General features: G+C 45.1%; 1 protein-coding gene across 2 annotated transcripts in view; it reads right to left on the reverse strand.

The window, feature by feature from the left end:
• The window catches only part of RELA (RELA proto-oncogene, NF-kB subunit), a 111,009-nt gene that overhangs the window by 27,777 nt on the left and 55,905 nt on the right, over positions 1 to 27,327 (reverse strand). For both annotated transcript variants that reach the window (XM_073605224.1, XM_073605223.1), the window contains exon 5: positions 3,314 to 3,405. In XM_073605224.1, the coding sequence (XP_073461325.1) occupies positions 3,314 to 3,405 (92 nt within the window). The remainder of the gene's footprint in view (positions 1 to 3,313; positions 3,406 to 27,327) is intronic.

Raw genomic sequence — 27,327 nt, forward strand, 5'->3', positions numbered from 1 at the left:
ACATGGCCACTTACCTGTCCCAGGGTCCAGCGATGTCGGCAGGCGACGCCGAGAACCCGCTCGGTTCTCGGCAGCTGCCGCCGCCATCCTAGGTGAGGGAATCAGGAAGTGAAGCGTTGCGGCTTCACTTCCCGGTTCCCTACTGCGCATGCGCGAGTCACGCCGCGCGTCCCAAGTGGTCCCCGCTCTCTCCTGGGAGCTGTGTTTCCCAGGAGACAGCGCGGTGGGGACGGGAAGAGGCATAGACTCCCATGGGAGTCTATGCCGGAAGTGGGTGCAAATACCTGTCTTAGACAGGTATCTGCACCCCCTCCCCCCTGAAAGGTGCCAAATGTGACACCGGAGGGGGGTAGGGTTCCGAAAAGCGGAAGTTCCATTTTTGTGTGGAACTCCGCTTTATGATCCGTGGCATCGTCTCTGTAGTAGGGAGGTGGCAAGGAGTGCAGCATGTGTGCTGCGCATGTTTTTTTTTTAGCAAATATGGCGGGCAGAAGTGCACCAGAGAGAAAGCCTATTGCAACTACCTCTATGGGAAAACACCATTAAATTTAAAATTAAGTCTCATGTTGAAAAGGGTGTTAGACAAGTACAATGGGGAGCAAAACGAAAGCCACTTTCACACTGAATACCGCCCCGCGATAGCGGTAAATCGCTGCTCGTTTTAGCCGAGCTTTACCAGCGCTGTGTGGGCGGTAGCGGATGCTTTTAACCCCGAAGGAGGGGTTAAAAGCGCCACTGCCAAATCGCTTTGCAGGCGCTGCCTATTGATTTCAATGGGCAGGGCATTTGGAAGCGTTGTGTACACCGCTTCCGCACCACCCCAAAGATGCTGCTTGCAGGACTTTTGCCCGTCCTGCAAGCGCTCGGGCTTTCACACTGGGGTGGCTAGAGAGGTGCTTTTCAGGTGCTATTTTTAGCGCTAAAACGCATGAAAAGTGCCTCAGTGTGAAAGTGGCATTAAGTGAATAACTTCCCATCCACTTGTGTACTAAGCACTCCGTGTTGTATACAGCCAATATGGTCCGATTTGCCTTCTCTGTGGTGCTGGGCCCATTAATGGTTAAGGCTTTGCCAGCCACAGTGGGCATACCATACACCCCCCCCCTCCCGGGCGTTTTCAAAGTCTAGGAACCATGGAGATGAATAACCATGACCCTGGACATGTATAGCTCCCTATGGCTAACTACATACATTGCAACAATGTGTCAAGGTGAACACCTAATCCCGGATCCAGTGTCTGAAGTAAACATTATAGGTTGGCCCCACACAGTGGGGTCCAGGTAAGTCCCCAATGGTAAACACAGAGGGAACACAGGTGATTACTGATCCAGAAACTGCTAGATAACCCAGAGCAATAAACAGTCAAAGCTGAATAGAAGTGTCTGGAAAAAAAAAAAAGGGGGGGAATGGGTTTAATAGAAAAATTATTCTAAAAAAAGGGTCTATTGTCTAAGGACAATTTGCATATAACCCATTGTCTATATTTTTTTTTAAATCAGTTTTTTGATTAATCGAATTTTAATAAAATGCTTTTGGAGAAAAAATAGTTTAATAGATAGTTTTCTAGTTAAGATACATTAATAATTTAGTTTATTCAGCATGAAATGGAGCTTAGTTATATAGCATGAGGCTGTATATTCTGTGATATTTACATTTTTGGGAAACTCATTCAATGAATCCAAGCTCTGCAAGCTGGGATAACATGCACTCCATTGATGCAGTCACACAATTTCACAGTAACCATGAGACAAAAAGTTCAGTAATATTCCTTCACACCATTGTTTTGCAAATCTATGTACACTACAAACTATATGATTGGTTGAAGAGAAATTAATCTGTACCAGGCTCCAAGTGTGAGGAGTAAAAATGAAAGTGAAACCCTCGAAGCAGCTTACCGGTATAAACCTTGTGATCTTTCTGCACATAATTTGTGTTTTTTTCCTCTCTTGAGGAGAAAAATGGCAGCACACTGTAAAAGAGACCCAGTTTGGGAATATTTGCTAACCTGATAGCTTATTATTCTAAATAGGAAACCTTCATTTTTGTTTGCAAATATTAAAGATTCTAACTACCAGCAAGAATCAGTCCTTACATTTAAAGAGCGTTTCAGATTCATTATGGCAGCGACTGTTAGCGGGCATCCACTCACCTGCTGCCACAACGTTCCTCACCTTGTTGTGTCACTGCTGCACCACCAGCTGTCCCATTAACGTGAATGGGACTGTCGGTGGGTCAAAGGAGCAGCCGCTGTGGGACAGATGACAGTTGCTCTTTAAAAATGATTTAAATTGGAGTGGATTTAAATCAAGCCTTTTTACTAGTGATTTAAATCGATTTGATTTACCTTATATACTCGAGTATAAGCTGAGTTTTTCAGCACATTTTTGTGCTGAAAACGCCCCCCTCGGCTTATACTCGAGTCAAGCACTTTTCTGCAGCAGAGAATGACATTTTCCGAACCGACTTTGGGGCCCCGTATCTCGGGGCCACTTGGTGCTAGGAACCCCAAATTTGGTGTGCACACCCAGTGGAACTAGCACTATCACAAAGCAAAAGTTCCTAGCACCAAGTGGCCGCGAGATACGGGTCTCCAAATTCAGTTCAGAAAATGTCATTCTCTGCTGCAGAAAAGTGCTTGACATTTTCCAAACCGAATTTGGGGCCCTGTATCTCAGGGCCACTTGGTGCTAGCCAGCTTTGGATATATTGTAGTGCTAGTTCCACTGGTTTTGCGCACCAAATTTGGGGTTCCTAGCACCAAGTGGCCCCGACATACGGGGCCCCAAAGTCGGTCAACTGTGTCCATCTGCAGCAATGCAGGGTCCAGAGAGCCCAAATTTTGACTGCAGCTAGGGGGCATCTAGGAACCCTTAACTACCGAGTTTGAAGTTCGGGGGACCTATGGCTGCAAATGGGCATTGTTGACCCTCTTTTCCACTTACAGTAACTGCACATTTCTCACCCTAGGCTTATACTCAAGTCAATAAGTTTTCCCATTTTTTTGTGGTAAAATTAGGTGCCTCAGCTTATATTCTGTCAGCTTATACTTGAGTATATACGGTAAATCAAATCCACCCTACAACATATCCATCAGTGTAGGGTTACACCACTATCTGGCTAAGTTAGGATTGTGGAAAATGGTTGCAAGTGGTAATTTCACTAAAGATATCCCAATGTTTGAGTTCCTAAACGAAAAAAAAAAAAAAAAAAAAAAGAGAAAGATTTAAATTAAAATGCAAAACCGATATATCACCTTTAAGTTTAGTGACACAGACAGAATATTTATAGTAAAAAAGATATCAGCACGATTTACCATTGAAGGGATTATTATTTGTTCGCATTCTTTGGGCAATGGCTTCCTCAACTTCTCTCTTTTTAACACATTGAATGCCCAAATTCTGGAAACTAGGAAGAAAAAAAAAAAAAAATTATAGAAATGTATATGAATATATAAATATATATATATACATACATACACACATATACACACACACTTTATATATACACATACAAAAACTATAAAAACCATGTGTGTGGGTCAGTTTTCTCTCTTGGGCTTTACTGAGATTTCATTTTCCCCCAGGCCAGCATTATTTACAAAGCATGCCGATAACCCAACTTTTACATATAGTAAACATTACCAGACCATAACCTATCTAGAAGACTTGCATATCCGTACAGAAAAATATAGTTTTCTCCAGTCATCTTCCAGGACAGCAAACCTGAGAGATGAGTGTCTCCCCCCTAACAGGAAACACAATTAAATAAGCAGTTAAAAAAATGGATTTTGGTCACTACCCTTCTTAATGGCAGACTCAGGAGGATGAAAAGGTAGGCCTGGCAGTTGTGGCAATGAGAGGACAAAAGGTGAGGAGTACTTTGCCTAGAGGTTTGGTGGCAGAGTTCCACTCATGGCAAACATCCGTTAATGTATACACAAAAGAAAAAAAAAGGGGAGATAATCAGACTGTACAGGCCAGAAAGGAACATACACTAAGGCTACTTTCACACTAGGGCGTTGGCGGTAAAGCACCGCTATTTTTAGTAGTGCTACTCGGCCAATAGCGGGACGCTTTTAACCCCCGCTAGCGACCGAAAAAGGGTTAAAAGCGCCGCCAATGGCAGGGGCATTCTTAGGAGCAGTGTATTCTTGATTTCAATGGGCAGCGGCGATTTAGGGGCGGTGTATACACCGCTCCTACAGCTCTGCAAAGATGCTGCTTGCAGGACTTTTTTTACCGTCCTGCAAGCGCACCTCTCCAGTGTGAAAGCACTCAGGCTTTCACACTGGAGTGCTCCTCTCCAGGCTCTTTACAGGCACTATGCAGGCGTTATTTTTAGCACCATAGCGCCTGTAAAGCTCTTCAGTGTGAAAGCAGCCTTAAGTTACATAAAAATTACATATTTTATTGAAATATCATAAAAAATTTTTAAACAGATATAACGCACAACACACATCTAAATACTAAAAGAATATTAGTGTCTAGATATAACGGTTTGCTGTATGCGTTGGCACATGAGTAGGTCCTCATGTGCCAACGCGTTTCCCCAATTTGTGCTTCATCAGCACTTATGAAGACCAACCAGTACTCATCTACAAGAGAGACAGTCATTTACACAAATATATTTAGGGGTATACTCAACTTAGAAACAGCAATCTCTAATTGCACCCATATGTTCAATGTGCGGAACCCACCTCAACGCAAAACCACATGCATACAAATTCCCTGGGCGGGCAGCACCAAGGAAAAGGACTTGACTGGAGAGATATAGCCCTAAACAATAAAATACTATTGAATATATATTTAAAAGGAGAAGTCCAGCCAAAGTTCTTTTTACTGGACTTCTATGGATCACAGGAGTGCAATTCGTTTTTCACTCCTGTGACCAGTTTTCAGCAGAGAGTGGGCTAAAGTCGGCTCTCTGCTGACATAACAGATTTCAGTCCAGGCACCCCATCATTGTGACAATAAAGCCTGGATCCGCCAGGTGCCTGGACTGACGGCCCACTCCGCACCCTCCACAGCTCTCTGCTCACAGATCTGTGCGGTTTTCAGCGCAGAGGCGCCATTGGACCGATGCTGCATCCACCTAGGTAAGTATGAAGGGGGGGGGAAATAAAATCTTTATTTCTCTTCTAAACATTCTACCGTTTAAGATGAGTAGTGTCAATAAATGAAGGACTTACTATTTGCTCGTAGTGATGGGGGCGGGGGGGTGTCAATCCAACGGGGCCTAGATCTATATCAGGTGTACACACCAGAGCGTATGGTGCAGCTGAAGGACATCGTATATCCAAATGGTGTACTATATTTTTGCGATGTCACTTTAAAACAAATGAACGGATCATGTTAAATTACATGGTATGTGTATCTCAGTTATGTGTGAAGACGTGTAGTATAACTATATACCTAATCACATTCCAGCTTGCATCTATACGTGTCTCCCAAATAACTAAAAATAAGTTAAGTCTTATTTGGACCCCACTACCTGGGCTATATTTAGTCATGTAGGAGACATGTATAGATGCAAGCTAGAACGTGATTAGGTATTTGGTTGTACTACACACTGGGGGTTATTTACTAAAGGAAAATCCACTTTGCACTGCAAGTGCACTTGGAAGTAAAGTTGCTGTAGATCCGAGGTGGACATGCGAGGAAAATAAAAAACAGCATTTTAGCTTGCACACGATTGGATAATAAAATCAGCAGAGCTTCCACTCATTTCAGATCTAACCCTTAGATCTAGAGCGACTGTACTTCCAAGTGCACTTGCAGTGCAAAGTGGCCTTTCGTAAATTACAGCCTTTATTCAATGTTTTTTTTCATCTGAATTATATGCGATGGATCAGAACACAATAGTCTAAGTTGGTGAAGAAAAATTAGAAAAATATATACATAAAACTATTTTTCAGAAATAAAAAACTGATAATTGGCATGTGCGTATTTATTCACCCCCTTTGTTATGAAGCCCATAAAAAGCTCTGGTGCAACCAATTACCTTCAAAAGTCACATAATTAGTGAAATGATGTCCACCTGTGTGCAATTTAAGTGTCACATGATCTGTCATTACATATACACCTTTTTTAAAAGGCCCCAGAGGCTGCAACACCTAGGCAAGAGGCACCACCAACCAAACACTGCCATGAAGACCAAGGAACTCTCCACACAAGTAAGGGACAATGTTGTTGAGAAGTCAGGGTTAGGTTATAAAAAAAAAATATATCAAAATCTTTGATGATCCCTAGGAGCACCATCAAATCTACCATAACCAAATGGAAAGAACATGGCACAACAGCAAACCTGCCAAAAGATGGCCGCACACCAAAACTCACAGACCGGGCAAGGAGGGCATTAATCAGAGAGGCAGCACAGAGACCTAAGGTAACCCTGGAGGAGCTGCAGAGTTCCACAGCAGAGACTGGAGTATCTGTACATAGGACGACAATAAGCCGTACGCTCCATAGAGTTGGGCTTTATGGCAGAGTGGCCAGAAGAAAGCCATTACTTTCCGCAAAAAACAAAATGGAAACTGGTCAGAGCTGAGGGAAAAATGGATGGTGCTAAATACAGGGATATTCTTGGGCAAAACCTGTACCACTCTGTGTGTGATTTGAGGCTAGGATGGAGATTCACCTTCCAGCAGGACAATGACCCCAAACACACTGCTAAAGCAACACTTGAGTGGTTTAAGGGGAAACATGTAAATGTGTTGGAATGGCCTAGTCAAAGCCCAGACCTCAATCCAATAGAAAATCCGTGGTCAGACTTAAAGATTGCTGTTCACGAGCGCAAACCATCCAACTTGAAGGAGCTGAAGCAGTTTTACAAGGAGAACTGGGCAAAAATCCCAGTGGTAAGATGTGGCAAGCTCAGAGACTTATCCAAAGCGACTTGGAGCTGTGATGGCTGCAAAAGGTGGCTCTACAAAGTATTGACTTAAGGGGGGTAAATAGTTATGCACATTGACTTTTTCTGTTATTTTTCCTATTTGTTGTTTGTTTTACAATAAAAAAAAAAAAATCTTCAAAGTTGTGGGCATGTTTTGTAAATTAAATGATGCAAAATACAAATCCTCAAACAATCCATGTGAATTCCAGGTTGTGAGGCAACAAAACATGGAAAATGCCAAGTGGGGTGAATACATTTGCAAGGCACTGTACATACCATGCAATTTCACAAGATCCATTTGTTTTAAAGTGACATAGCGAAAATATAGTACACCTTTGGATATATTATGTCCCTCAGCTGCGCAATACGCTCCGGTGTATACACCCAATATAGATGATCTAGGCCCCCGTTTTAAACAAAAATAGACCAGGGGTAGGCAACCTCGGCCCTCCAGCTGTGGTGAAACTACAAATCCCATCATGCCTCTGCCTCTAGGAGTCATGTCAGCGATTGTCAGGATCTTGCAATGTCTCATGGGACTTGTAGTTTCAAAAACAGCTGGAGGGCCGAGGTTGCCTACCCCTGAAATAGACGGTTTAACTAATTATATATACACACACAATAGTATTTAATGTTTAGGGCTAGATCTCTCTAAGGTCAAGTCTCTTCCTTATTGCTCCGACTCCTGCCAAGGGAATTTGTATGCTTGTGTGGTTTAGCTTTGAGGTGGGTTCCACACATTGAATTTATGGCTGCAATTAGAGAATGCTGTTTGTAATTTGTGTATACACCTAAATATATTTGTGTAAATGACTCTCTCTCTTGTAGATGAGTACTGTATGGTCTTCATAAGCTCTGATGAAGCACAAATTGACGAAACGCATTAGCACGAGGACCTACTACATTAGTACTCCGTTTCGTGTCACTTAACCACACGTGGCAAACTTATATCTAGACCCTGATATTCTTTTAGTATTTAGATACGTGTTGTGCATTATATCCGTTTTTAAAAAACTGATATTTCAATAAAATATGTAATATTTATGTAACTTTAGTGTATGTTCCTTTCTGGCCTGTACAGTCGGATATCCCCCCTTTTTTCTTTTGGTGTGTTGCAAAGTAGTCGTCCACAGACAAGCATGCCTCTGAAGTTTCAGCTAAACCAACATCTATGGCTTCCTCTCACATCAGTTGATGCTATTGTTATTGCAATGAAAAGTTGGCAGCCTCTTACTCTAAGCCCTTCTGTTATAAAATGTATTCACAAGCTATCAGGTAGTGGAATATCAGCCTTTATGAAGGAATTTATTCCACAGTGTGGGCTGAGATGGTTGCCATCTTTTCAGTCCTTGAGGAATGCCTTTCCAGTTCTTTGCCTCCCTCCTCGCAGACAGGTCCTTCTGCTGTAATTGCTTCTCCTCGTGGACTTCTGTTCTCACTGAGCTTGGAAGAGGAAGGCAATGGTGAGGAAACGAATAGCGCATCTTCTCTTAGGCTGAACTAGCCCATAGTTTCCCAGAGGGAAAAAGAACTGGATACCAGAAGTTAATCTAGTGAAGAGGTGAGGTCTTGCTAGACACTAGCTCCCTTTAGAATACAGGGAGTAGGCCGAATACTCTATGCCAACTGCTATGAATTTGACAGATATCTCGATGGTAGGTTACTTGGAGTTCTCTCTTACAGCTCTCCCCTTTACTTTATTCGTACTGTGGGAAGGCAGTGTGGGGTACCCTTGGGAGCATGTTCTCTTTTTGGATTTTGGTTGCTATGATTAACACCCATCAAGCTGCAGAGCAGCATAACAGCACCTCAGAGATCTGAAAAAGCTTCAACCTATTAAATCCTTTATACAAATGTTATAAATTGATGGTATACCAGGGTCTTTTAAAACCTTATAACAAAAACCCTGTTTGGGCTCAATCGACTCCAATGACTGGCTGCGTCAGAGGCAGTGTGGTCCAGTCTATGCACAAAAGCCCATTGAGCTTTTATCACAGTATGACTGACATGTTGTGAATGATTCCATTTTTATCATTGGCTATTCCCATTTATGTGTTTTTTATATAATAAAATTTGACTTTTTGTACTTGCACAGTGGGCTGTGTATTTTTTTTCCCCATTTTCCCTATCCCCTTTATGTCATTGGAGTTGGTTGAGCCCAAACAGGGTTTTTATTATGAGCTTTTGATGATATGATACTGAGCGCTCCCACTCCAATCCTTTTCCCCCTCTCTCCCCTTTTTTGCAGTTTCAAGCGTATAAGGCAAGGGCCTTCAAACTATGGCCCCCCAGTTGTTCAAGAACTACAATTCCCATCATGCCTAGCCATGTCTGTGAATGTCAGAGTTTTACAATGCCTCGTGGGATGTGTAGTTCCACAACAGCTGGAGGGCCGTAGTTTGAGGATCCCTGGTATAAGGGTTTATTTATAGATGTATTCATAATTGGCATTAGCAGGGTTTTGCACCTTGAGGAATCCTTATTTTTAGTTCTCTGTACCAGAGTCTGCTTATTCAATTTTGCCATTGATTTCAATCTCCCCTCCTCTTTACAGCAAGGAGAGGAGGCGGCCTGGTGGGTTTTGCTGTGGGTTAATCAGAACCTTTTGTGTTTGGTTTGGGGCTACAGCCCACCCTTAGGCCGGGTTCACACTGGTACGAAAAACGCTCCGACATTGGGAGCTCATGTTGCATGACGTGTGAAAATCAATGTTTCCCTATGGGAGCCGAATTAAGTGGTCCGACTTTGAAAATGCTCCCTGCACTACTTTGGTCCGACTTTGATCCTACTTCAGCCCATTGAATGTCACTGAAGTCGGATCGCCATCTTGACTGATCCTATTTTGGTATGCGACTTGTGCTCCGATGATCTTGAATGGGAACTCCACAGTAAATTTAAAAAAAAAAACACCCGTCATAGGTTCCCCCTCCAAGAGCATACCAGGCCCTTCGATCTGGTATGGATTTTAAGGGGAACCCCTATGTCAAAAAAAAAAAGCGTGTGGGTCCCCCCCCCCCAAGATCTTTGCCAGACCCTTATCCGAGCACGCAGCCCGGCAGGTCAGGAAAAGGGGGTGGGGACGAGCGAGCGACCCCTACCCCCCGAACCATAGCAGGCCGCATGCCCTCAACATGGGGGGGTGCCCCCCACTCCAAAGCACCTTGTCCCCATGTTGATGAGGACAGGGGTCTCTTCCAGACAACCCTGGCTGTTGGTTGTCAGGGTCTACGGGCGGGGAGGCTTATTGGAATCTGGGAGCCCCCTTTAACAAGGGGGCCCCCAGATCCCGACCCCCCCACCCTATGTGAATGAGTATGGGGTACATTGTACCCCTAACCCATTCACCTTAAAAAAAAAAAAGGGGGGGGGTCAAAAATAAACAAACAGTACACAGATTTTTTAATTAAGCAGCTCCGGCATCTCTTCCGCCTTCTCCCCTCTCCGGCTCTTCTGCCTCCTCCACTGAAGTCTACTGCCTCTGCCGGTTCTTCCCCCCTCTCCGGCTCTTCTCCACTCTCTCTCCCTATGTCCGTGGTCTTTTCGCTCTTTTGCCCGGTCTTCTCCACGCTCTCTCCTGCTCTAATGCCGGGTGCACGGTGTGCCACTACTTATATTGGCATTGGGCAAGGTCATTATGTAACAGCATCCGGAGGCCCCGTCCCTTATGTCACGACTCGGGGCATGATGGGGGTGACGTCATAAGGGGCGGGCCTCCGGTGACACCGCCCCATGCCAATATAAATAGTGCCATACCGACCCCGCACCCGGCATTAGAGCAGGAGAGAGCGTCAAGTCAACATCGGAAGAAGAACAGAGGGCGAAGACAGCGGAGAAGACCAGGCAAAAGAGCAAGCAAAAAAAGAGCGAGAAGACAGCAGGAGACCCGGCAGAAAACAGTGGACAGAGGAAGAACGGAAAAGAGCCGGAGAGGGGAGAAGAAACGGCAGAGGGAGAAGATGTCGCCAGAAGAGGGAGAAGATGTCGCCAGAAGAGGGAGAAGAGCCGGAGAGGGGAGAAGAGATCGGAAAAGACGTTGGAGCTGCCTTAATAAATTTCTTTCAAAACCTGTGCACATAGGGTGGGGGGCCGGGATCTGGGTGCAGGGTATCACTCATTCATACCAATAGTTAGATTCTTTTGGCGCTTTGGATTTTTTATTTTTACATCTCCCACCGAAGTATGGGCTAGCTCAAATGTACTTGGAGAGTCACTGTATGCAGACTTAAAATGGAATAGTAAAGGGATGTATTTTCCCATGTTCAGGTCTGGAGGCGGATGCTGTACCCATTATGGGTTACTAGCATCTAACTACACATGCCAGTTGGTGTGCTAAATCTTAAATTTCTAATCACCTGGAGCTCAGAGTTTCTCCACTGGATAGATGTAAAGGGGATTGGTAGCCAAAGTCCACGTTATGCCTATGATAGGTGTTGCTGATTGTTGGGCATTTCTTAGATAAAAACACCATGACTCTGACCTCATCAGAAATACACAACATTGGAGCTTATGCTCATGTTCTGTCTATATTTATGGAGTATTGGTTATTTTTGCTGGGTATCAGAAATACACAACATTGGTGCTTACAGTGCATCCGAAAAGTATACAGCACTTCACTTTTTCCAAATTTTGTTATGTTACGGCCTTATTTCAAAATGGATTCAATTGATTATTTTCTTCAAAATTCTACAAACAATAACCCATAATGACAACATGAGACAAATCTTTGCAAATTTATTAAAAAATAAATAAAAATATCCCATGTACAAAAGTAGTTACAGCCTTTGCTCATTACTTCACATTACTTCATTACATTACTCATTACAGCACCTTTGGCACAATTACAGCCTCAAGTCTTTGAGTATGATACTACAAACTTAGAACACCTATTTTTGGCCAGTTTCTCCCATTCTTCTTTGCAAGACCTCTCACGCTTCATCAGGTTGCATGGGGAGCGTCAGTGCACAGCCATTTTTAGATCTCTTCAGAGATGTTCAAATCGAGTTCAAGTCTGGGCTCTGGCTGGGCCAATCTCCTGTGACATTCACAAAAGTGTCCTGAAGCCACTCCTGTTTTATCTTGGCTGTGTGCTTAGGGTCACATTGTCCTATTGGATGATGAACCTTCTCCCCAGTCTGAAGTTCAGAGCAGGTTTTCATCAAGGATCTCTCTGTACATTGCTGTATGCATCTTTCCCTCGATCCTGACTAGTCTCCCAGTTCCTGCCACTGAAAAACATCCCCACAGCATGATGCTGCCACCACCATGCTTGACTGTAGGGATGGTATTGGCCAGGTGATGAGTGGTGCCTGGTTTCCTCCAGACATAACGTTTACCATTCAGGCCAAAAAAAAAAAAAGTTCAAACTTTGTTTCATCAGAACAGAGAAATTTGTTTCTCATGGTCTGGGAGTCCTTCAGGTGCCTTTTGGCAAACTCCAGACGGGCTGTCATGTGCCTTTTACTGAGGAGTGGCTTCTGTCTGGCCACTCTACTATACAGGCCCAATTGGTGGAGCGCTGCCTAGATGGTTGTTCTTCTGGAAGGGGTTCTCTCCACAGAGAAACGCTCCTCCCTGACTAGGGCCCTTATCCCCCGATCAATCAGTTTGGCCGGATGGCCGGCTCTAGAAAGAGTCCTGGTGATTCCAAACTTCTTCCATTTATGGATGATGGAGGCCACTGTGCTCATTGGGACCTTCAATTGTGCAGAAATTTTTCTGTACCTCGATACAATCCTGTCTCTGAGGTCTACAGACAATTTCTAGGACTTCATGGCTTGGTTTGTGCTCTGACATGCACTGTTTACTGTGGTACCTTATATAGACAGGTGTGTGCCTTTCCAAATCATGTGCAATCAACTGATTTTACCACAGGTGGACTCCAATCAAGTTGTAGAAACATCTCAAGGATGATCAGTGGATGCACCTGAGCTCAATTTTGAGTGTCATGGCAAAGGCTGTGAATACTTTACGTGTTTTTAATTTTTAACAAATTTGCAAAAGATAACAAAATGGGGAAAAAAAGTAAAAAAAGCAATGTGAATACTTCCCGGATACACTGTATGCTTGTGTTATTCTGTCTATATTTATGGTGTATTGTTTTATTTTGCTACACATCAGAAATACACAAAACTGGCTGCTCAACAGAAATTTGCAGCATCGGAGCTTGATGCTTGTGTTATTCTGTCTATATTCATGGTGTATTTTCTTTGCTGCGGGTCATGCCCCACATATCAAATTCACAATCTGTGGCTCTGTGCAGGTGTTATTTCTTAGTTTGCTTTGTAGCATAAACCTCATTCACATAACTGGCTCCATGAATTGGAAGGTTGTTTCTTACAGGAATATGACCTTAAAGTGGTTGTAAAAAAGGTAAGGTTGTTTCTTTCTCGTACATCATGGGACACAGAGCCTCAGTAATTACTGATGGGTTATATAGGGTATCACTAGGTGATTGGACACTGGCACACCCTAAACAGGAAGTTCAAGCCCCTATATAATCCCTCCCCTTACAGGGATACCTCAGTTTTTTTCGCCAGTGTCTTAGGTGTTGGTCACGTGTAAAGATGTGCTGTGCTGAGCTCCAAAGGGAATATCCTATATCCTATACTGGGGCAAGCCATGCAAACCGGATCCATTTCAAGGTGTCCTTTTTAGGCCGAATTGGATGGTACCCGGGCCTCGTGTCCGAAGAAACGAGGTCTTACCTGTAAGCTTCTTAGAGAGCTGGACCCCGGGATCCAGTATTTGGTTTTTCTAGCCATATCCCTGGCGGGGTGCTTTACGGGCCCAGAACTGTGGATCCTCCTTTTCTAGGGGGCCCCTGTCTCTGAAGGTTTTCCAAACGGAGCCCACCGTGAGAGGTGAAGATTGGGTCTGTATAACAGAACCCTGCAGCTGGATAAGGTAAGGGAGATTCCTCAGAATTTTTTAATTCTAGTAGGTTAATCCTTTAAGTAAATGTATGCTATGCCTATTATTGCCACCGGGGGGGGGGGGGGGGGGGGGGGGGCTGCCAAGAGCACATACCTTCACATGCTTGATTTGTCTGTCTGTGTTCACGCTGCACAGCTCCTCCAGCCGAGCTCCAGGTAGGATGGGATGGGGGGGCTCCTCCTCAGGAATATTCCCCCCAAGATTAGGGGGGCCGCGGTGGTCTGAAAGGCGGTAGTATACCGCACCGCCGCTACTACTACTACTACTAGCAGATCCCACCTGCCGGCCTCTCTCCTTCCTCCTCCACCCCAGCCTCCCCTCCATGCTTGTCCCGGAGGGTCAGCTCGCGCGGGAAAGCGCACTTTTTTTTTAAAAAATGAGGAGGGGGGCGGGAGGGGTGGTCAGAGGAGGGGGGGGCGGAGCGTTAGCGCGACGTCTGCCGTGCCTAGACGCCCACATCGCCGGCTGCACAGGCTATAAAAAGCACACTTTTTCAGGTGCACTCAGCCTATGGAGGGACACAGAGCTGACAGTCGCATGTAAGGTGGGACACAGGCATTCTCCCAGGCAGCATTTACTTCGAAACATTTTACTGGGCATTGGTAGCAGTGACAGTTGCTGTACTACATCGCTCAGCAGTCAGTGTTTTATGTGTGATACCTCCACCTTGTTGCTTTGCACTATGGGTAGAAGAGGTACAAATACCCCAAAAACCAGAGGCTCTAAGGACCCCCCTTCTGCAGCGCCTTCCCCCCTGAAGGACCTGGGATGGCCGGCCAGGGAGAGCCGTCGGGGTCAGGGTTATAGATATAGATGTACATATATGAGGTTTTTTCCTCAACCATTAATGAACTAGAGGAAAGATTAATGGCCTTAAATCGCATCTTCACTCAGTGGAAGAAAAGGCAATAGGTCTTCCTCTGTTACCCAGGACCCTCAGGCACAGGAACTCTGGGAAAAAGGAGAAGAATCCCTTTCAGAGGATCGGGATGGGACTGAGGATTCCTCCTCTGAGGAATCAAGTGGAGAAGGGCCCTCTTCAGCTTCTCAGAATGAGAAGGTGTTAGTACAGATCCTTTCTGGATTGGTCCGCTCCACATTTAAATTACCCATATCTGAGTCAGTTAAAGAACCCTCTTTTTCTTTGGGTTCACTGAAGCCTCCTCAAACACCACATGCTTTTCCTGTTCATAATTTACTAGAAAAGCTCATTTATTCTGAGTGGGATCACCCAGATAAAGTTTTTTTCCGCCGAAAAAGTTTTCAACACTTTATCCTATGGAAGAAAAGTTTATAAAGATGTGGGGGATACCGGCTGTTGACGCCGCCATTTCCTCCGTAAATAAAAGTCTGACTTGTCCTGTAGACAATGCTCAGATGCTCAGGGATCCGGTTGATAAAAAGATGGAATCCCTTTTGAAAAATATTTTCTCCTTAGCAGGTTCAGTAGCTCAACCTGCGGTGGCAGCGATCGGAGTCTGTCAATACTTGAGTGACCATGTTAAGCAGGTCCTCAAAGTTCTACTTGAACAGCAGGCCCAGGGGTTGGCTAACCTTCCAGCGGCCTTATGTTTTGCTGTTGACGCTATCAGAGATTCTATCATCCAAACCTCTCGTCTTTCACTTGGGTTGGTGCATACGCGTAGAATCTTATGGTTGAAAAATTGGTCAGCCGAAGCACCATGTAAGAAGCTTCTGACTGGATTTCCATTTCATGGAGCAAGACTATTTGGAGAGGATTTGGACAATTATATCCAAAGGATCTCTAGTGGGAAAAGCACTCCCTTACCTGTTAAGAAAAGGAGTAATCGCCCCTCTTTCAAACGGGCTCTTTCCCCAGTGCCAGGAGCATCAGCCTCCAGGCAGTCGCAATGGCCTCCTCCGTCAGGGTCAAGAAATTAATTTCAGAGTCGACCCCAGGGACAAAAGAAGTCCTGGGGGAAGAAGCCTACTAGACAAGACGCTAAAGCCTCTTTATGAAGGAGCGCCCCCGCTCGCTCGGGTGGGGGGAAGACTGCTACGGTTCTCAAAGCTCTGGCAGGAGGATTTCCAGGACAGATGGGTGATCTGCACGGTAACTCTAGGTTACAAACTGGAGTTCGAAGAATTCCCCTCTCCTTGTTTCCTCAGTTCAAATGTCCCCAGAGGTCCAGAGAAAAAGCAGTCGCTCCTTCTAGCATTGGAGCGACTATTGTCGCAAAAAGTCATCATGGTGGTTCCCACGAAAGAACAAGGATTGGGATTTTATTCCAACCTTTTTACGGTTCAAAAACCAAATGGAGATGTCAGACCCATCCCGGATCTAAACCAATTTTTAAGGATTCGATTCTTTCGCATGGAATCAATCCAGTCGGTAGTCTCCATCCTACAGGGAGGAGAATTTCTGGCATCAATAGACATCAGGGATGCGTATCTGCATGTACCCATTTTTCCTACTCATTAAAAGTACTTGCGTTTCGAAATAGAAGGACGCCATTTTCAGTTTGTGGCCCTGCCTTTCGGGCTAGCCACTGCACCTCTAGTGTTTACAAAGATCTTGGCTCCTCCTCTGGCCAGATTAAGGGCTCAGGGTATAACCGTCATAGCATACCTAGACGACCTGCTCTTGATAGACCGGTCGGCAGCCTGTTTGAGCGGGAACTTGATGACCACAGTCAACTACCTTGAACACCTAGGTTGGATTCTCAACCTAGAAAAGTCTTTCTTAAAACCAGTAAGAAGACTAGAGTATTTGGGCCTGGTCATAGATACAAGCCAAGAGAAGGTATTTTTACCTCAGGCAAAGATCAGTGCCTTTAGAGAGTGGATTCAGGTAGTCAGGACCAAAAAGGGTCCTTCTGTCCGTCTTTGTATGAGGCTGCTGGGAAAGATGGTGGCTTCATTCGAAGCAGTTCCCTATGCTCAGTTTCATTCAAGACTGCTGCAACACAGTATCCTGTCTGCTTGGAACAAGAAGGTACAGGCATTAGATTTTCCGATACACCTGTCTCGTGCAGTATGTCAGAGCCTCAGTTGGTGGTTAATACCCGAAAGCCTGCAGAAAGGGAAATCCTTTTTACCAGTTACCTGGACGGTGGTAACAACGGATGCCAGTCTTTGGGGTTGGGGAGCAGTTCTGGAACAGTCTGCGGTCCAGGGGGAATGGTCCAAAATCGAGAAGACCTTACCCATCAACATTCTGGAGATCCGTGCGGCATATCTAGCCCTAAGGGCCTGGACTCTCAGGCTACAGGGTTGCCCTGTCAGGATCCAGTCCGACAATGCCACAGCAGTGGCCTATATCAATCATCAGGGATGCACCAGGAGTTGTGCAGCTCAGAGAGAGGTGAACCAGATTTTAGTCTGGGCAGAAAAGCATGTGCCATGCATATCGGCAGTTTTTATTCCAGGTATAGAGAACTGGCAGGTGGACTATACAGCCTAGCTCGGGAACGAGCCCACACAAGAGCAGGCGAGTATGACAGGTTTGTTATTTTAATCAAAAAAACTGGAAGCTTTACAGTCACTAACACTGACTGTGCATTGTGCCGTAGGGTTGTCTTTATACATAAAATGTAGAGGAACAAGATGGGAGCAAAAAGTTTAGGGGTAAAACTTCTGGTTAAGGACTGACCAGTGTATATTTACAGTACAAGTGTCTCAGGCTTTATATATGAAATTCACTACCTATTACATGTGATATTTATACATGTATCACTTTTATTATATTCAGACTCTATTTCTCTATTCGTCTTTCAGGACAGCACCTGGAGAGAGCGTAGCGCCACCCCAAATTTTTGGGAAACACAGGAGGCAAGATTTTTTTTTCTCAAAAAAAGGAATTTTTTTTTATATAAAAAGGTAACATACATGTTCAAAGAAAATTGTCATTCCAGTGTAACATTGGAGAATGAATGAACTAGTTTCTCTTACATACCACAACCTGACACTCAGTAGGTATATGGCCAACTAGGCCTCAACATTTTTCACCTAGACATTCCTGTACAATTATCTGTCTTCATACAATTATACATTTCACCCGTTATTACATATCTTAAAGCAATCTGTCCATCACCAATTCTAGCGGGGATAGTCCTGGGGTATTCAACCAAGGAGCCCATAACAGGTCAAATTTTCCTGGCCGGCCCCTGTGTTGAAATATATACTTTTCTAATCGTAACGTGGCTCCCATCTGAGCTATTCATGCCTGTAATTTAGAAGGGTCAGTTGCCTTGCAATGTTGGAGGATAAGTTTACGGACTTGGAAAAGAGCTCTACCAATGGCCTTTTTTGGGTTGTCCTCAATTGGGAGATCGTCAGGAATACCAAGGATACATACTTTAGGGTCCTCTGGGACCTTGACTATGAATACTTCATTTATGGGTTTTGAGGACCCCCTCCAGTAGAGATGTAGCTTTGGGGACGGCCACAATAAGTGAATGAGGTCCCCGTGGTCTCTAGTGCACCTGGTGCAATTAGCATTTTTACTGATGCCCATCTTATGCAGCCTAGCAGGTGTGAGGTGAACCCTCAACACAATATACAGTCGTTGTGCTGTGTTCAGTGAGCACCCTTGTATTGCCTGTAGGGCCTCCGCCCATTGGTCCTCCTCAAATGCACCCACATCTCTTTCCCATGAGGATGTCACTTTAGCGGGAAAGCCTGTTAAGAATATGGATAGTAGCATGGCGTATGATCTAGATATGCAAGCCCTTAAAGTAGGACACCTCTGTCATGTAGTGGAAGATTAGGGCGGGGGATTGTATCCAAAGATTATTTCCTGCCTGTGCCTTGACAGCATGACTTAGCTGTAAATAAGGGAATTACATTTATTGGGGTAACCCAAATTTCACCTGCAGCTCTGCAAAAGAGAGCAGGCTGCCATTAGAAAAAATGTGAACCAAGAGGGTAACACCATGCCGTTTCCATCGCTCCGCACAAGTCAGAAGAAGCAGCTCCCCTTAATACTGCTTGTTCCATATAGGCCTGTGCCCTGTAAAGCCATTGATATCCTGTAGTTGGCGAGTTTCATTCCAAATTTTTTGGATTATGTGGGGAAGAGCTTGTTCAACTTAGCAAACAATAGAGCTTTGAGCCCCGTGACCACACTGAGCCCGTGGTATGCTGTAAAAGGGCTGTTGTAGAATCCTCACCTCCTCCCACTGCATCAGACCCACTAGGTATGGCCTAGGGAATATGTTGTAGCTGGGCGGCCAAGTAATATAACCATGGGTTGGGAAGGGCCAACCCTCCTGCATCTTTGGGTTTCTGGAGCTGCTCCAATCTAATTCTAGGGGGTTTATTAAGCCAGAGGAAACCCAGAAACAGGGACTCTAAATATTTTAAGTGGGATTACCATAGGGGTGTTATGCAGGATGTACAAAAATTGTGGCATAAAAATCATTTTGGTGAGGTTTACTCTGCCTGCCAGCGACATTTTTAAATTTAGACCATATTTTAGATTTGTCCCTGATTTGGCCTAATAACGGGAAGAGGTTAAGGGATACATACTTGCGGGGCTGTGACCCAAACACCCAAGTATTTAAATTTTGTTGATACAACCGACATAGCCTCCCCCAGGAACCCCGACGTATCCCCCAATAGCAACATGGCTTCATCGGAGTAAAAGCATAAGTTTCTCATGTATCTGTCCATATTTAAAGCCAGTTATTAAAGGATTGGAGCGCACTAGGGCTGCCATAGGCTCTATGGCAATGGAAAAAAGTAAAGGGGATAGGGGGCAGCCCTGTCGAGTCCCTCTATGAAGTGGGAAGGGGGAGATACCCGGCCCGCCTCTCTAATTACCGCCAAAGGGGAATTGTATAGAAGTTGTACCCAGGATAGGAACACGGGTCCAAACCCAAGTTTGGTCAAAGTGGCCCAAAGATATTGCCATTCAATGCTGTCAAATGCCTTGTGGGCATCGAGAAACAGCAATGCCCTATCTCCAGTGTTTTCTGCATGAGACTGTATGTTGAGGAATAGCGAAGATTAATGGCGGTTGACCTTTCCGGTATAAAGCCGGATTGGTCTGGGTGAATAATGGGATTTTTCTGTCATTCTGCAGGAGTGAAATCGGCCTATATGAACCTGGGTCCAGTGAGTCCTTCCCTGGTTTAAGCAGTAAAACTATGCTGGCCTGCCTCAGAGTCTGGGAGGTGTTGTGAATTCCTAGCTGAGTTTAGGCTCCGGAGCAGTTGTGGTAGTATTATATCCCCATATTGCTTGTACACCTCGATCGGGTTGCCATCATCCCCAGGCACCTTGGAGTTGGGAAAGGAGTTGGTTGCTATCAACATCTCAATAGTGATGGGAATTTCTAGCGACTCGACGCTGGATTCCGCCAAACACAGTAGCTCTATCCCCTGTAGGAATTCCCTTACCTCCTTTAGTGTATGTGTCTGTTAGGATTGAAAGAGTTCCGAATAAAAGTCCACCAATCCTGCATAACCAAGTCAGTGGTGTTTACCACTCTTCCCAAATTACTGTGCAGGGCCCCAATAGATGGGAATAGTTGTTGTGAGTGTACTATTTTGGCCAGGAGTTTGCCCGTCTGTTCCCCCTCCTCATAAAAGGCCATTTTTTTAAAGAACCTTTTACTGTCAGCGTAAGAGGCGTCAATTCTTTTAATGGCATCATGAGCGGCTATCAATGCCTCGCGGGAACCCGCCCCTGAATTTGCAATGTAATCCGCCTCCAGGCGTCTCACCAGCTGATTAGCTGGTTCCCCCTGTGCAGACGTATTACGTTTAATGGCATTAACCTCTGATATAAATAGTCCCCTTATGAATGCTTTAAATGCGTCCCAGGCAGCATTCAGATTGGGGTAATCTGCGTGTCTCTGCCAGTAAGCCGCGATGTCAGTCTCAATGTTGGTGTGAGAGGGGAAGAGATTTAGCCAGAAGGCATTAAGCTTCCATGGCGCTCTTGGTAAATTAGATGCCGGTCTAACCGTCAAGCGTACCAGCAGAGGGGAGTGGTTTGAGATGCTTCTAGTTAGGTATTGCACTTCCTCAATATGTTGGGATGCCGATGTCGTGCACAGGCACATGTCAATTCTGAATAATGACAAATGTGTTTTGGAAAAGCACGAAAATTGCCTCTCTGTTGGGTTCCCCATTTCTCCAGGGATCCGTCCACCCCGCTTCCTCTATGAATTTTTCTAGGGCTGGCCTTGTCCTTATGGGTCCCCCTAACGGAGGGGGGCATCTATCCAGTTTTGGGTCTATGATGCCGTTAAGGTCCCCCACCAATATCAAGGGAATCCCCAGGTTACCCAATTGGTATGATAGCAGGGCCCGTAGTACTATGGGATTAAATGGTGGAGGCATATATACCGCTGCAAGGATAAATGTCAACTGAGAAACTCTGCATAGTAAAAACACATATCTTCCTTCCTGGCCAAACACTTGAAAATCTAGGGATCGCTGTATCAGTACACTCACCCCCCTGGAATATGAGGTGTGAGTAGAGTGATACGCCCATCCTACCCACGCATACCCCACACATGACAAAAGTATCCGAGGTCAAATGAGTTTCCTGTAAAACACATATTGCTGGGAGAAGTTCTCCAAGAGAGGTGGATACCATGGTACACTTAAGGGGGTCACTCAAGCCTCTCACATTCCATGAAACAATAGAAGTGCAGGTCATCATGTTATACCACTATAATAAATCACTGTACTGTAATTGCACAGACAAAGCTGCCCACCACTCTAACTTGGTATGCAGTGGGCCATCACACCTGGGACATTCAAAGAGACCATCATATTTTGCAATACGTAGCCAGTTCTTGTCAGCAAGCGACTGTCATGACTTTTCCGAGAAGGTGCTTAAGGGCAGATGATATGCCAGTGGTGAAATGATTAATTGGGGCTGGAATGATATCTTGCAAAGGGGGGCTCCTTGCACTGGGCTGTCCAGTGTTCATATTGTAATGCATGTCCGGTTGATAGCGTCTCTTCCAAAGGATCGGAAAACAGTGTTGGCGTTTCCCCTCTCCCAACGGGTTTGGGGTCACCAGTAAACAAGAGAAAAAATAAAACTCAGTAGCTGTACCAAAAACAACTGGTGGGTGTAAACAGTAACCCATTCCAATCTCTGCTGCAACAGGCAGACAGCAACCAATGTCTTGCAACTTATTACTTTGTACTCCAACCATGGATCTAAATCGCATAGGAAATATTTATGCTAATTTCCTGATAAGAAAAGGGTGCGTTTTCTCCCGGTCGTGTAACAGTGTGGCAACAAAACAGAAAAGTCTCCCTATAGGAAAGTTGTAATCCACGGATTCACTTCAATAGATTTTTAGCTGCATACTTAATTGAGACTCAGTCCTCTTCTGCCTCAGGCCTTACAGCTTGGCGGAAAAAGTGGTCATTCGCATCAAGCCACGCAGAGGCCTCTGCTGCTGATTCAAAGAATTGTGCCTGCCCCCTATCACTCGAAGCTTGGCAGGGTATAGCATGGCTAGTTGGCCCGGAGACGTTGAAGCCTTTTTTTCACCTCCCCAAATTTGGCTCTGCCCCTTTGTACCTCAGCCGAAAAATCAGTGTAAAAGGATATACTCTCACACCCTTGAACTGTATATTGCATCTAGGTTCCCTGGCCAGGTGAAGTATAATCTCTTTATCCTTGCAGTTAAGGAGTTTGGCCAGTAAGGTGGGCGGTTGGTTCCCCGATGGAAGGGGTCTAGGTGGTACGCTGTGTGCCGAATATGTGTCTACCGAATAAAAAGGTGTAAATACCTCCTTGCCAAACACCTCAAGCAACCAGTTTTCCACAAACTCTGTAGGATCTCTGCATTCCATCTTTTCTGGTAGTCCCACGATGCGGACATTACTCCTTTGACGGTTCTCAATGTCCTCATTTTTAAGTTCATTGATATTCGCAGTTCTAGCTGTCACCTATATCTCTCTAATAAGGGGGGACCATTTTATCCTCCACTTCAGTGACATGGCCCTCCACTGCTGTGGTGCGCTCCCAGATTTTTTTTGTATATCATGCCGGATCAATCCCACGTCCTCTTTTAATCCTCCAAAGTGTTCCTGTAATGTCTGTACTGAGGCAGTGCACTTATGTACTGCTCTCAGGATTTCAGCCAGGGTAGGCTGTTCAGTGTCCCCCCCATCTTCTATCTCTGGGGAGAGCTGTTCTGGAGCAGCCTGCAGCGTCTGCAGTGCATGAAAAATGTCTGGGGTGGCGTCCAGCTCCTCATCTGAGGGGCGCTCTGCAATGCCATTTAGTTTCCGTGTATAGTACACCATATCCTTGGGCATATCTTTCCCCTGGGCTCTGCGTGTTTTAGGCAATGGTTTACCCTGGCCTTTGTCCCCACGTGCACGCTGTACTACCACGGCGCCATTTTAGAGGTCATGCGGCATCTTGTCTCCTTTCTGCGGTTTGTGGGTCAGCATGCTGTTTACAAAGCTGGCGAGGGGTCCGGATGCAGCCCGCAGTGTTCAGTGAGCTGTCAGTGGGTTCCGGTGCCGGATCGTGCCGTTGGATCGGACGGGAGAAGGATCTTTGCAGGGAGTTCTGTAAGACACGTCCTCTCTAAAGCTGCTCTTGGCCGACGCCACACCCCCCCAGGCAAGATCTTTAAAAGCAGGATACTTCCAACCATGGCCTCAGTTTTTGTGTTTCCTCTGGCATGGTGGTAGCACTACGTTGAGAACCGTTGGTGGCACTGTGCTCTTATCAGGTGGAGGGGTTATATGCCATTTCTGTTTTTTTGTGCTTTTGCTGAATTGCTGACCGCCCCAACACTCCTGGATGGGCAGAGGGTGTTCCAGAGTCCTTTTCTCCCTCCAAGCTCCATGAGAGCATGCTGCCCAGGGAGCTTGGAGGGAGGTTGTTGCTGGGGTTTCTCACTTTCCTACAGGCCCAAATCCGGGGAAGTTACGGCTTCTGGTCATTGGAACTAAGGGAGGAAGGGGCGGCTCTAGCTGTTGCTTTCAAGTCTAACCCTCGCAGAGGTGATACCGCCACAATTTTCATTTCGCTTTTAAAAAGCAACAGTATCTCCAGTGTGCCTACTGCATCATGGAGTCTTCAAAGGCCTCGGCAGGAGCGGGAACAAGCGCCAGATAAGCCGGGTGCATGGGATATTACAAAATATCTTGGCAAGCTCCTCTCTTCCCACATATGAAATAACTCAGGCTTAGGGAATCACCTTTCAGACACATCAAAGCACTGAATTGTAGAAAAGAAAGAAATATGTCACTTTTGCCCCATTCCCAAAACACTAGGTTTTTCTTTTGGGTTCTGGTAGCAAGAGAAAGTAAAAAAGTAGAGACAAGTTTATGGTGGTTCCTATGCAGTGAAGCAGATAATTTTCAGAAAAAACACACACTAAAAGTTAATGAAGGCTAAAAGGAAAACCCCAAATGTCCTGACAAGACTGCAATATATAAAAACATATCTGGGCACAATTAGCCTCAGAAATGAAATGTTAAATACAGAGATCTACTGTATTTATAAACATTTTTACAAAAAAGACTTAGAAAACCTTCACCAAGAATTCTCACAATTTGTAAATGCAGATTCATTAGACAATGTGATAAACTTAGCTGTGTGAAGTTGGCACACCAGGTTTGTAAAACCTGAAAAAAATATACCATTCGTTCGTGCCGCAAAAATGAGCATTTGTGCCGGTTCGGTTTCTGAGATATTAAAAATATTCAATTTAATGCAAGCCCCACCCACTTTGCTCCCCATGTTGCTGGATTTTAAAAACAAACGCGCCATTCGTTTGTGCCGCAAAAATAAACGTTTGTGCCGCTTTGGTTGCGGAGATATTGAGTGGTATATGTTGTCAAACCACACTGACTTTACACCTCATTATTAAATCGTACATACAACTAGAGATTTATTTGTTCGCGGTTTGTGCAGATTTAGTGGATATTGTACATGTTTTACTTCACATGCGTAGCTGTGACACCCTTACAGGGATCCCCCCCTTCCGATTCTCTAGCGCTGACTGGAAGAACAGACGGAGGAGGAAATCTGGGGAGGGCACAGTTGGCTCTGGCTCTAGTGAGGCAGAGCCAGCTGTCAATCAGGCGGCAGGGTGGATCTCGACAGTATTGTCGGATCTGTCCCGGCTGCAGTGCTGCTCTGCGCTGTCAGGATATAGTGGGCAATAGCCCGCCACATGCACATGAGTTTTTTCGTCACAGGAGAACATACTATATGTCATCTTATGAACAAAAAGAGAAGGCCAAAAAAGGTTGGGCCATAGTTCTCTTTTAACAAAAGTTTAAACCAGGTATTAACCAAGCAAAACAGCACTCCAGCAAATTCTCTTATACAAGTCACTTCTTTTTTGAATTGCTTTTTTCGAAAAACATCTACGTCAGTAAACATTCTTTTCCTGACAGACTCCATGGCAGACTACGTGTGGGTTAACTCCGCCTCCTTTCCAATGCTATAGGACCCCACTCCCATAAATTTGAGCTCACCATTAGAGACTGTGTTTGTAATTAGCCAACTCATGACCAAAGGGTGGGAACTCCGTCTGCCATGGAGTCCATCAGGAAAGGAAAATTACGGTAAGTAATACATTTTCCGTTTTCCTGACAGACTTCATGGCAGACTACGTGTGGGAAATAACTAGCCAAACCACATGGTTGGGTATGCTGATAAAAAAAAGTTTAATTCTCCACGACAACCGACTGGATTCCTAAACCAAAGAACGAAGAGGATAGAGATGCAGGTTCTATGCAATAGTGTGACATAAAAGGTATTAATGGGGGCCCATGAGGCCGCCTTGTAGATGACATCAGGAGCCACATGCTGGGCTGCTGCTGCCCACGAAGCTGCCATACCCCTGGTAGAGTGTGCTGTCACTGCCTCTGGAGGAGCCAGGCCCTTAGCCCTATAAGCCTGCTAGTTAGACTGGATGATCCAGGTTGCAATCGTTCTGGACGAAGCCTGTTTCCCCTTGTTGCCGGAGTGTAGAGCAAAGAGGAAGTCGGAGCGTCTAAAGGAGTAGGTAACTGGTAGGTATTCCTTCAGCATTTTGCCTACATCCAGAGGATGAACTTCAGAGGAACCTGGGGTCCTGAATGTAGGTAGGACAATTTCTTGGTCCTCATGGAACACTGAAGAGACTCTGGTTTTGAGCCAAGCATAGGGATGGAGGACCACCCGGTCTGGGAAGAAAGTAAGGAATGGTTCTTCATGGCGCAAGAACCCAATCTCAGAAACCCTTTTAGCCAAAGGTGATGGCTACTAGAAAGGCGACTCTTGCAGAAAAGTTCTTAGTAGAAAGCGGGGCAGATCCCACGGTGCTTAGTCCAGACAGTGAGTCGAGGACCAAGGAAATCTTGGTCTTCTGCGGCCTGCATCTGGGGAATCTTGGTCGTCTTTGGGGCCTGAGTCTTTTTGCTCCACAGAAAAACTGCAGAGTTAGGAGAGTGAACAGTCCACTATGTACCAGAGAAGGCCGACAAGGCAGAGACTTGGACCCTGAGAGAGCTGATGGACAGAGACAGCTCTAGACCAGATTGAGGAAAGCTGAGAATATCCTGGGATTCCCGGATTCCGAACAGTCTGAGTTTAAACTGGATGATCTATTACATTGAACTGCTTCGTTTTTCCAAGTTGCGCTGTAGCGCTGTTTTAACTCTGCTTTGGAATCCTTTAATAAACTGTTAAACGGTGTACACTTAGAGGATCTTCCTTTTTTCTATTTTTGGGGAACTTCACCGAATATTTTATAATATACCGCACTGAGGATTTTACAAGGAATCTACAGAGTGATTTGATTCACAGTTTCCTTCTTGTATGAGATTACTGGCGGATGTGGATATTGTCCAAGAGATCCAGGCTGTTACCAAGTCTTTGTGAACCAGGCTTATTTGACCTCCTATAATTTAGAGGTCCATCACATCCGGTAAGCGCATTTTCCTATTGGTTTGAATATCATTGGTGCTTGTGAAGAACTACAACGGTGTTTACTCCATCAAGATTGATACTGTCCATGAGATTTAAGGACTTTTAATCTTTCAATTTATTATTGCGCTGCACTTATTTTTATTATTTAATGTATTTTTGGGTTGGTGAATCCTATAGTGTTCAGCTTGCATCTTATATTTGTTAGTTATTTTTGCGCTGATTGCCCCTAGTTTTAATCCTGAATGATCTGCCCGTAGAGAATGAGAATGACAAACTTGGCCCAAATTCTCTAATAGACTTTATTCGTGCTTGCCCTTCTCGAGCCCATGAGGGTGGAAATTACCTTGAGCAAGTTCTGACCCGCAAAAGGGCTCCCCAACCAGCACCACTGGCATCGGTCAAGACCGTGACCCACAAGACGGGGGCGATGGAGTGGCAGGTGAGCAGATTTCTGCGCTGGAGCCACCAGAAGAAGCTGTTCCTCATCACTGAAGTTATGTGAATGGACCGATTGTCGTCCCCCGAATTCCATTGTTGCAGAAACCCTATCTGAAAAGAGCCCAATCTTCCCAGAGACCACTTGACCATGGGGGTCGTAGAGACCATTGTGCCGATAATCTTTAA

The sequence above is a fragment of the Aquarana catesbeiana genome, linkage group LG11 (assembly GCF_042186555.1).
Source record: "Aquarana catesbeiana isolate 2022-GZ linkage group LG11, ASM4218655v1, whole genome shotgun sequence".
Lineage (NCBI taxonomy): Eukaryota > Metazoa > Chordata > Amphibia > Anura > Ranidae > Aquarana > Aquarana catesbeiana.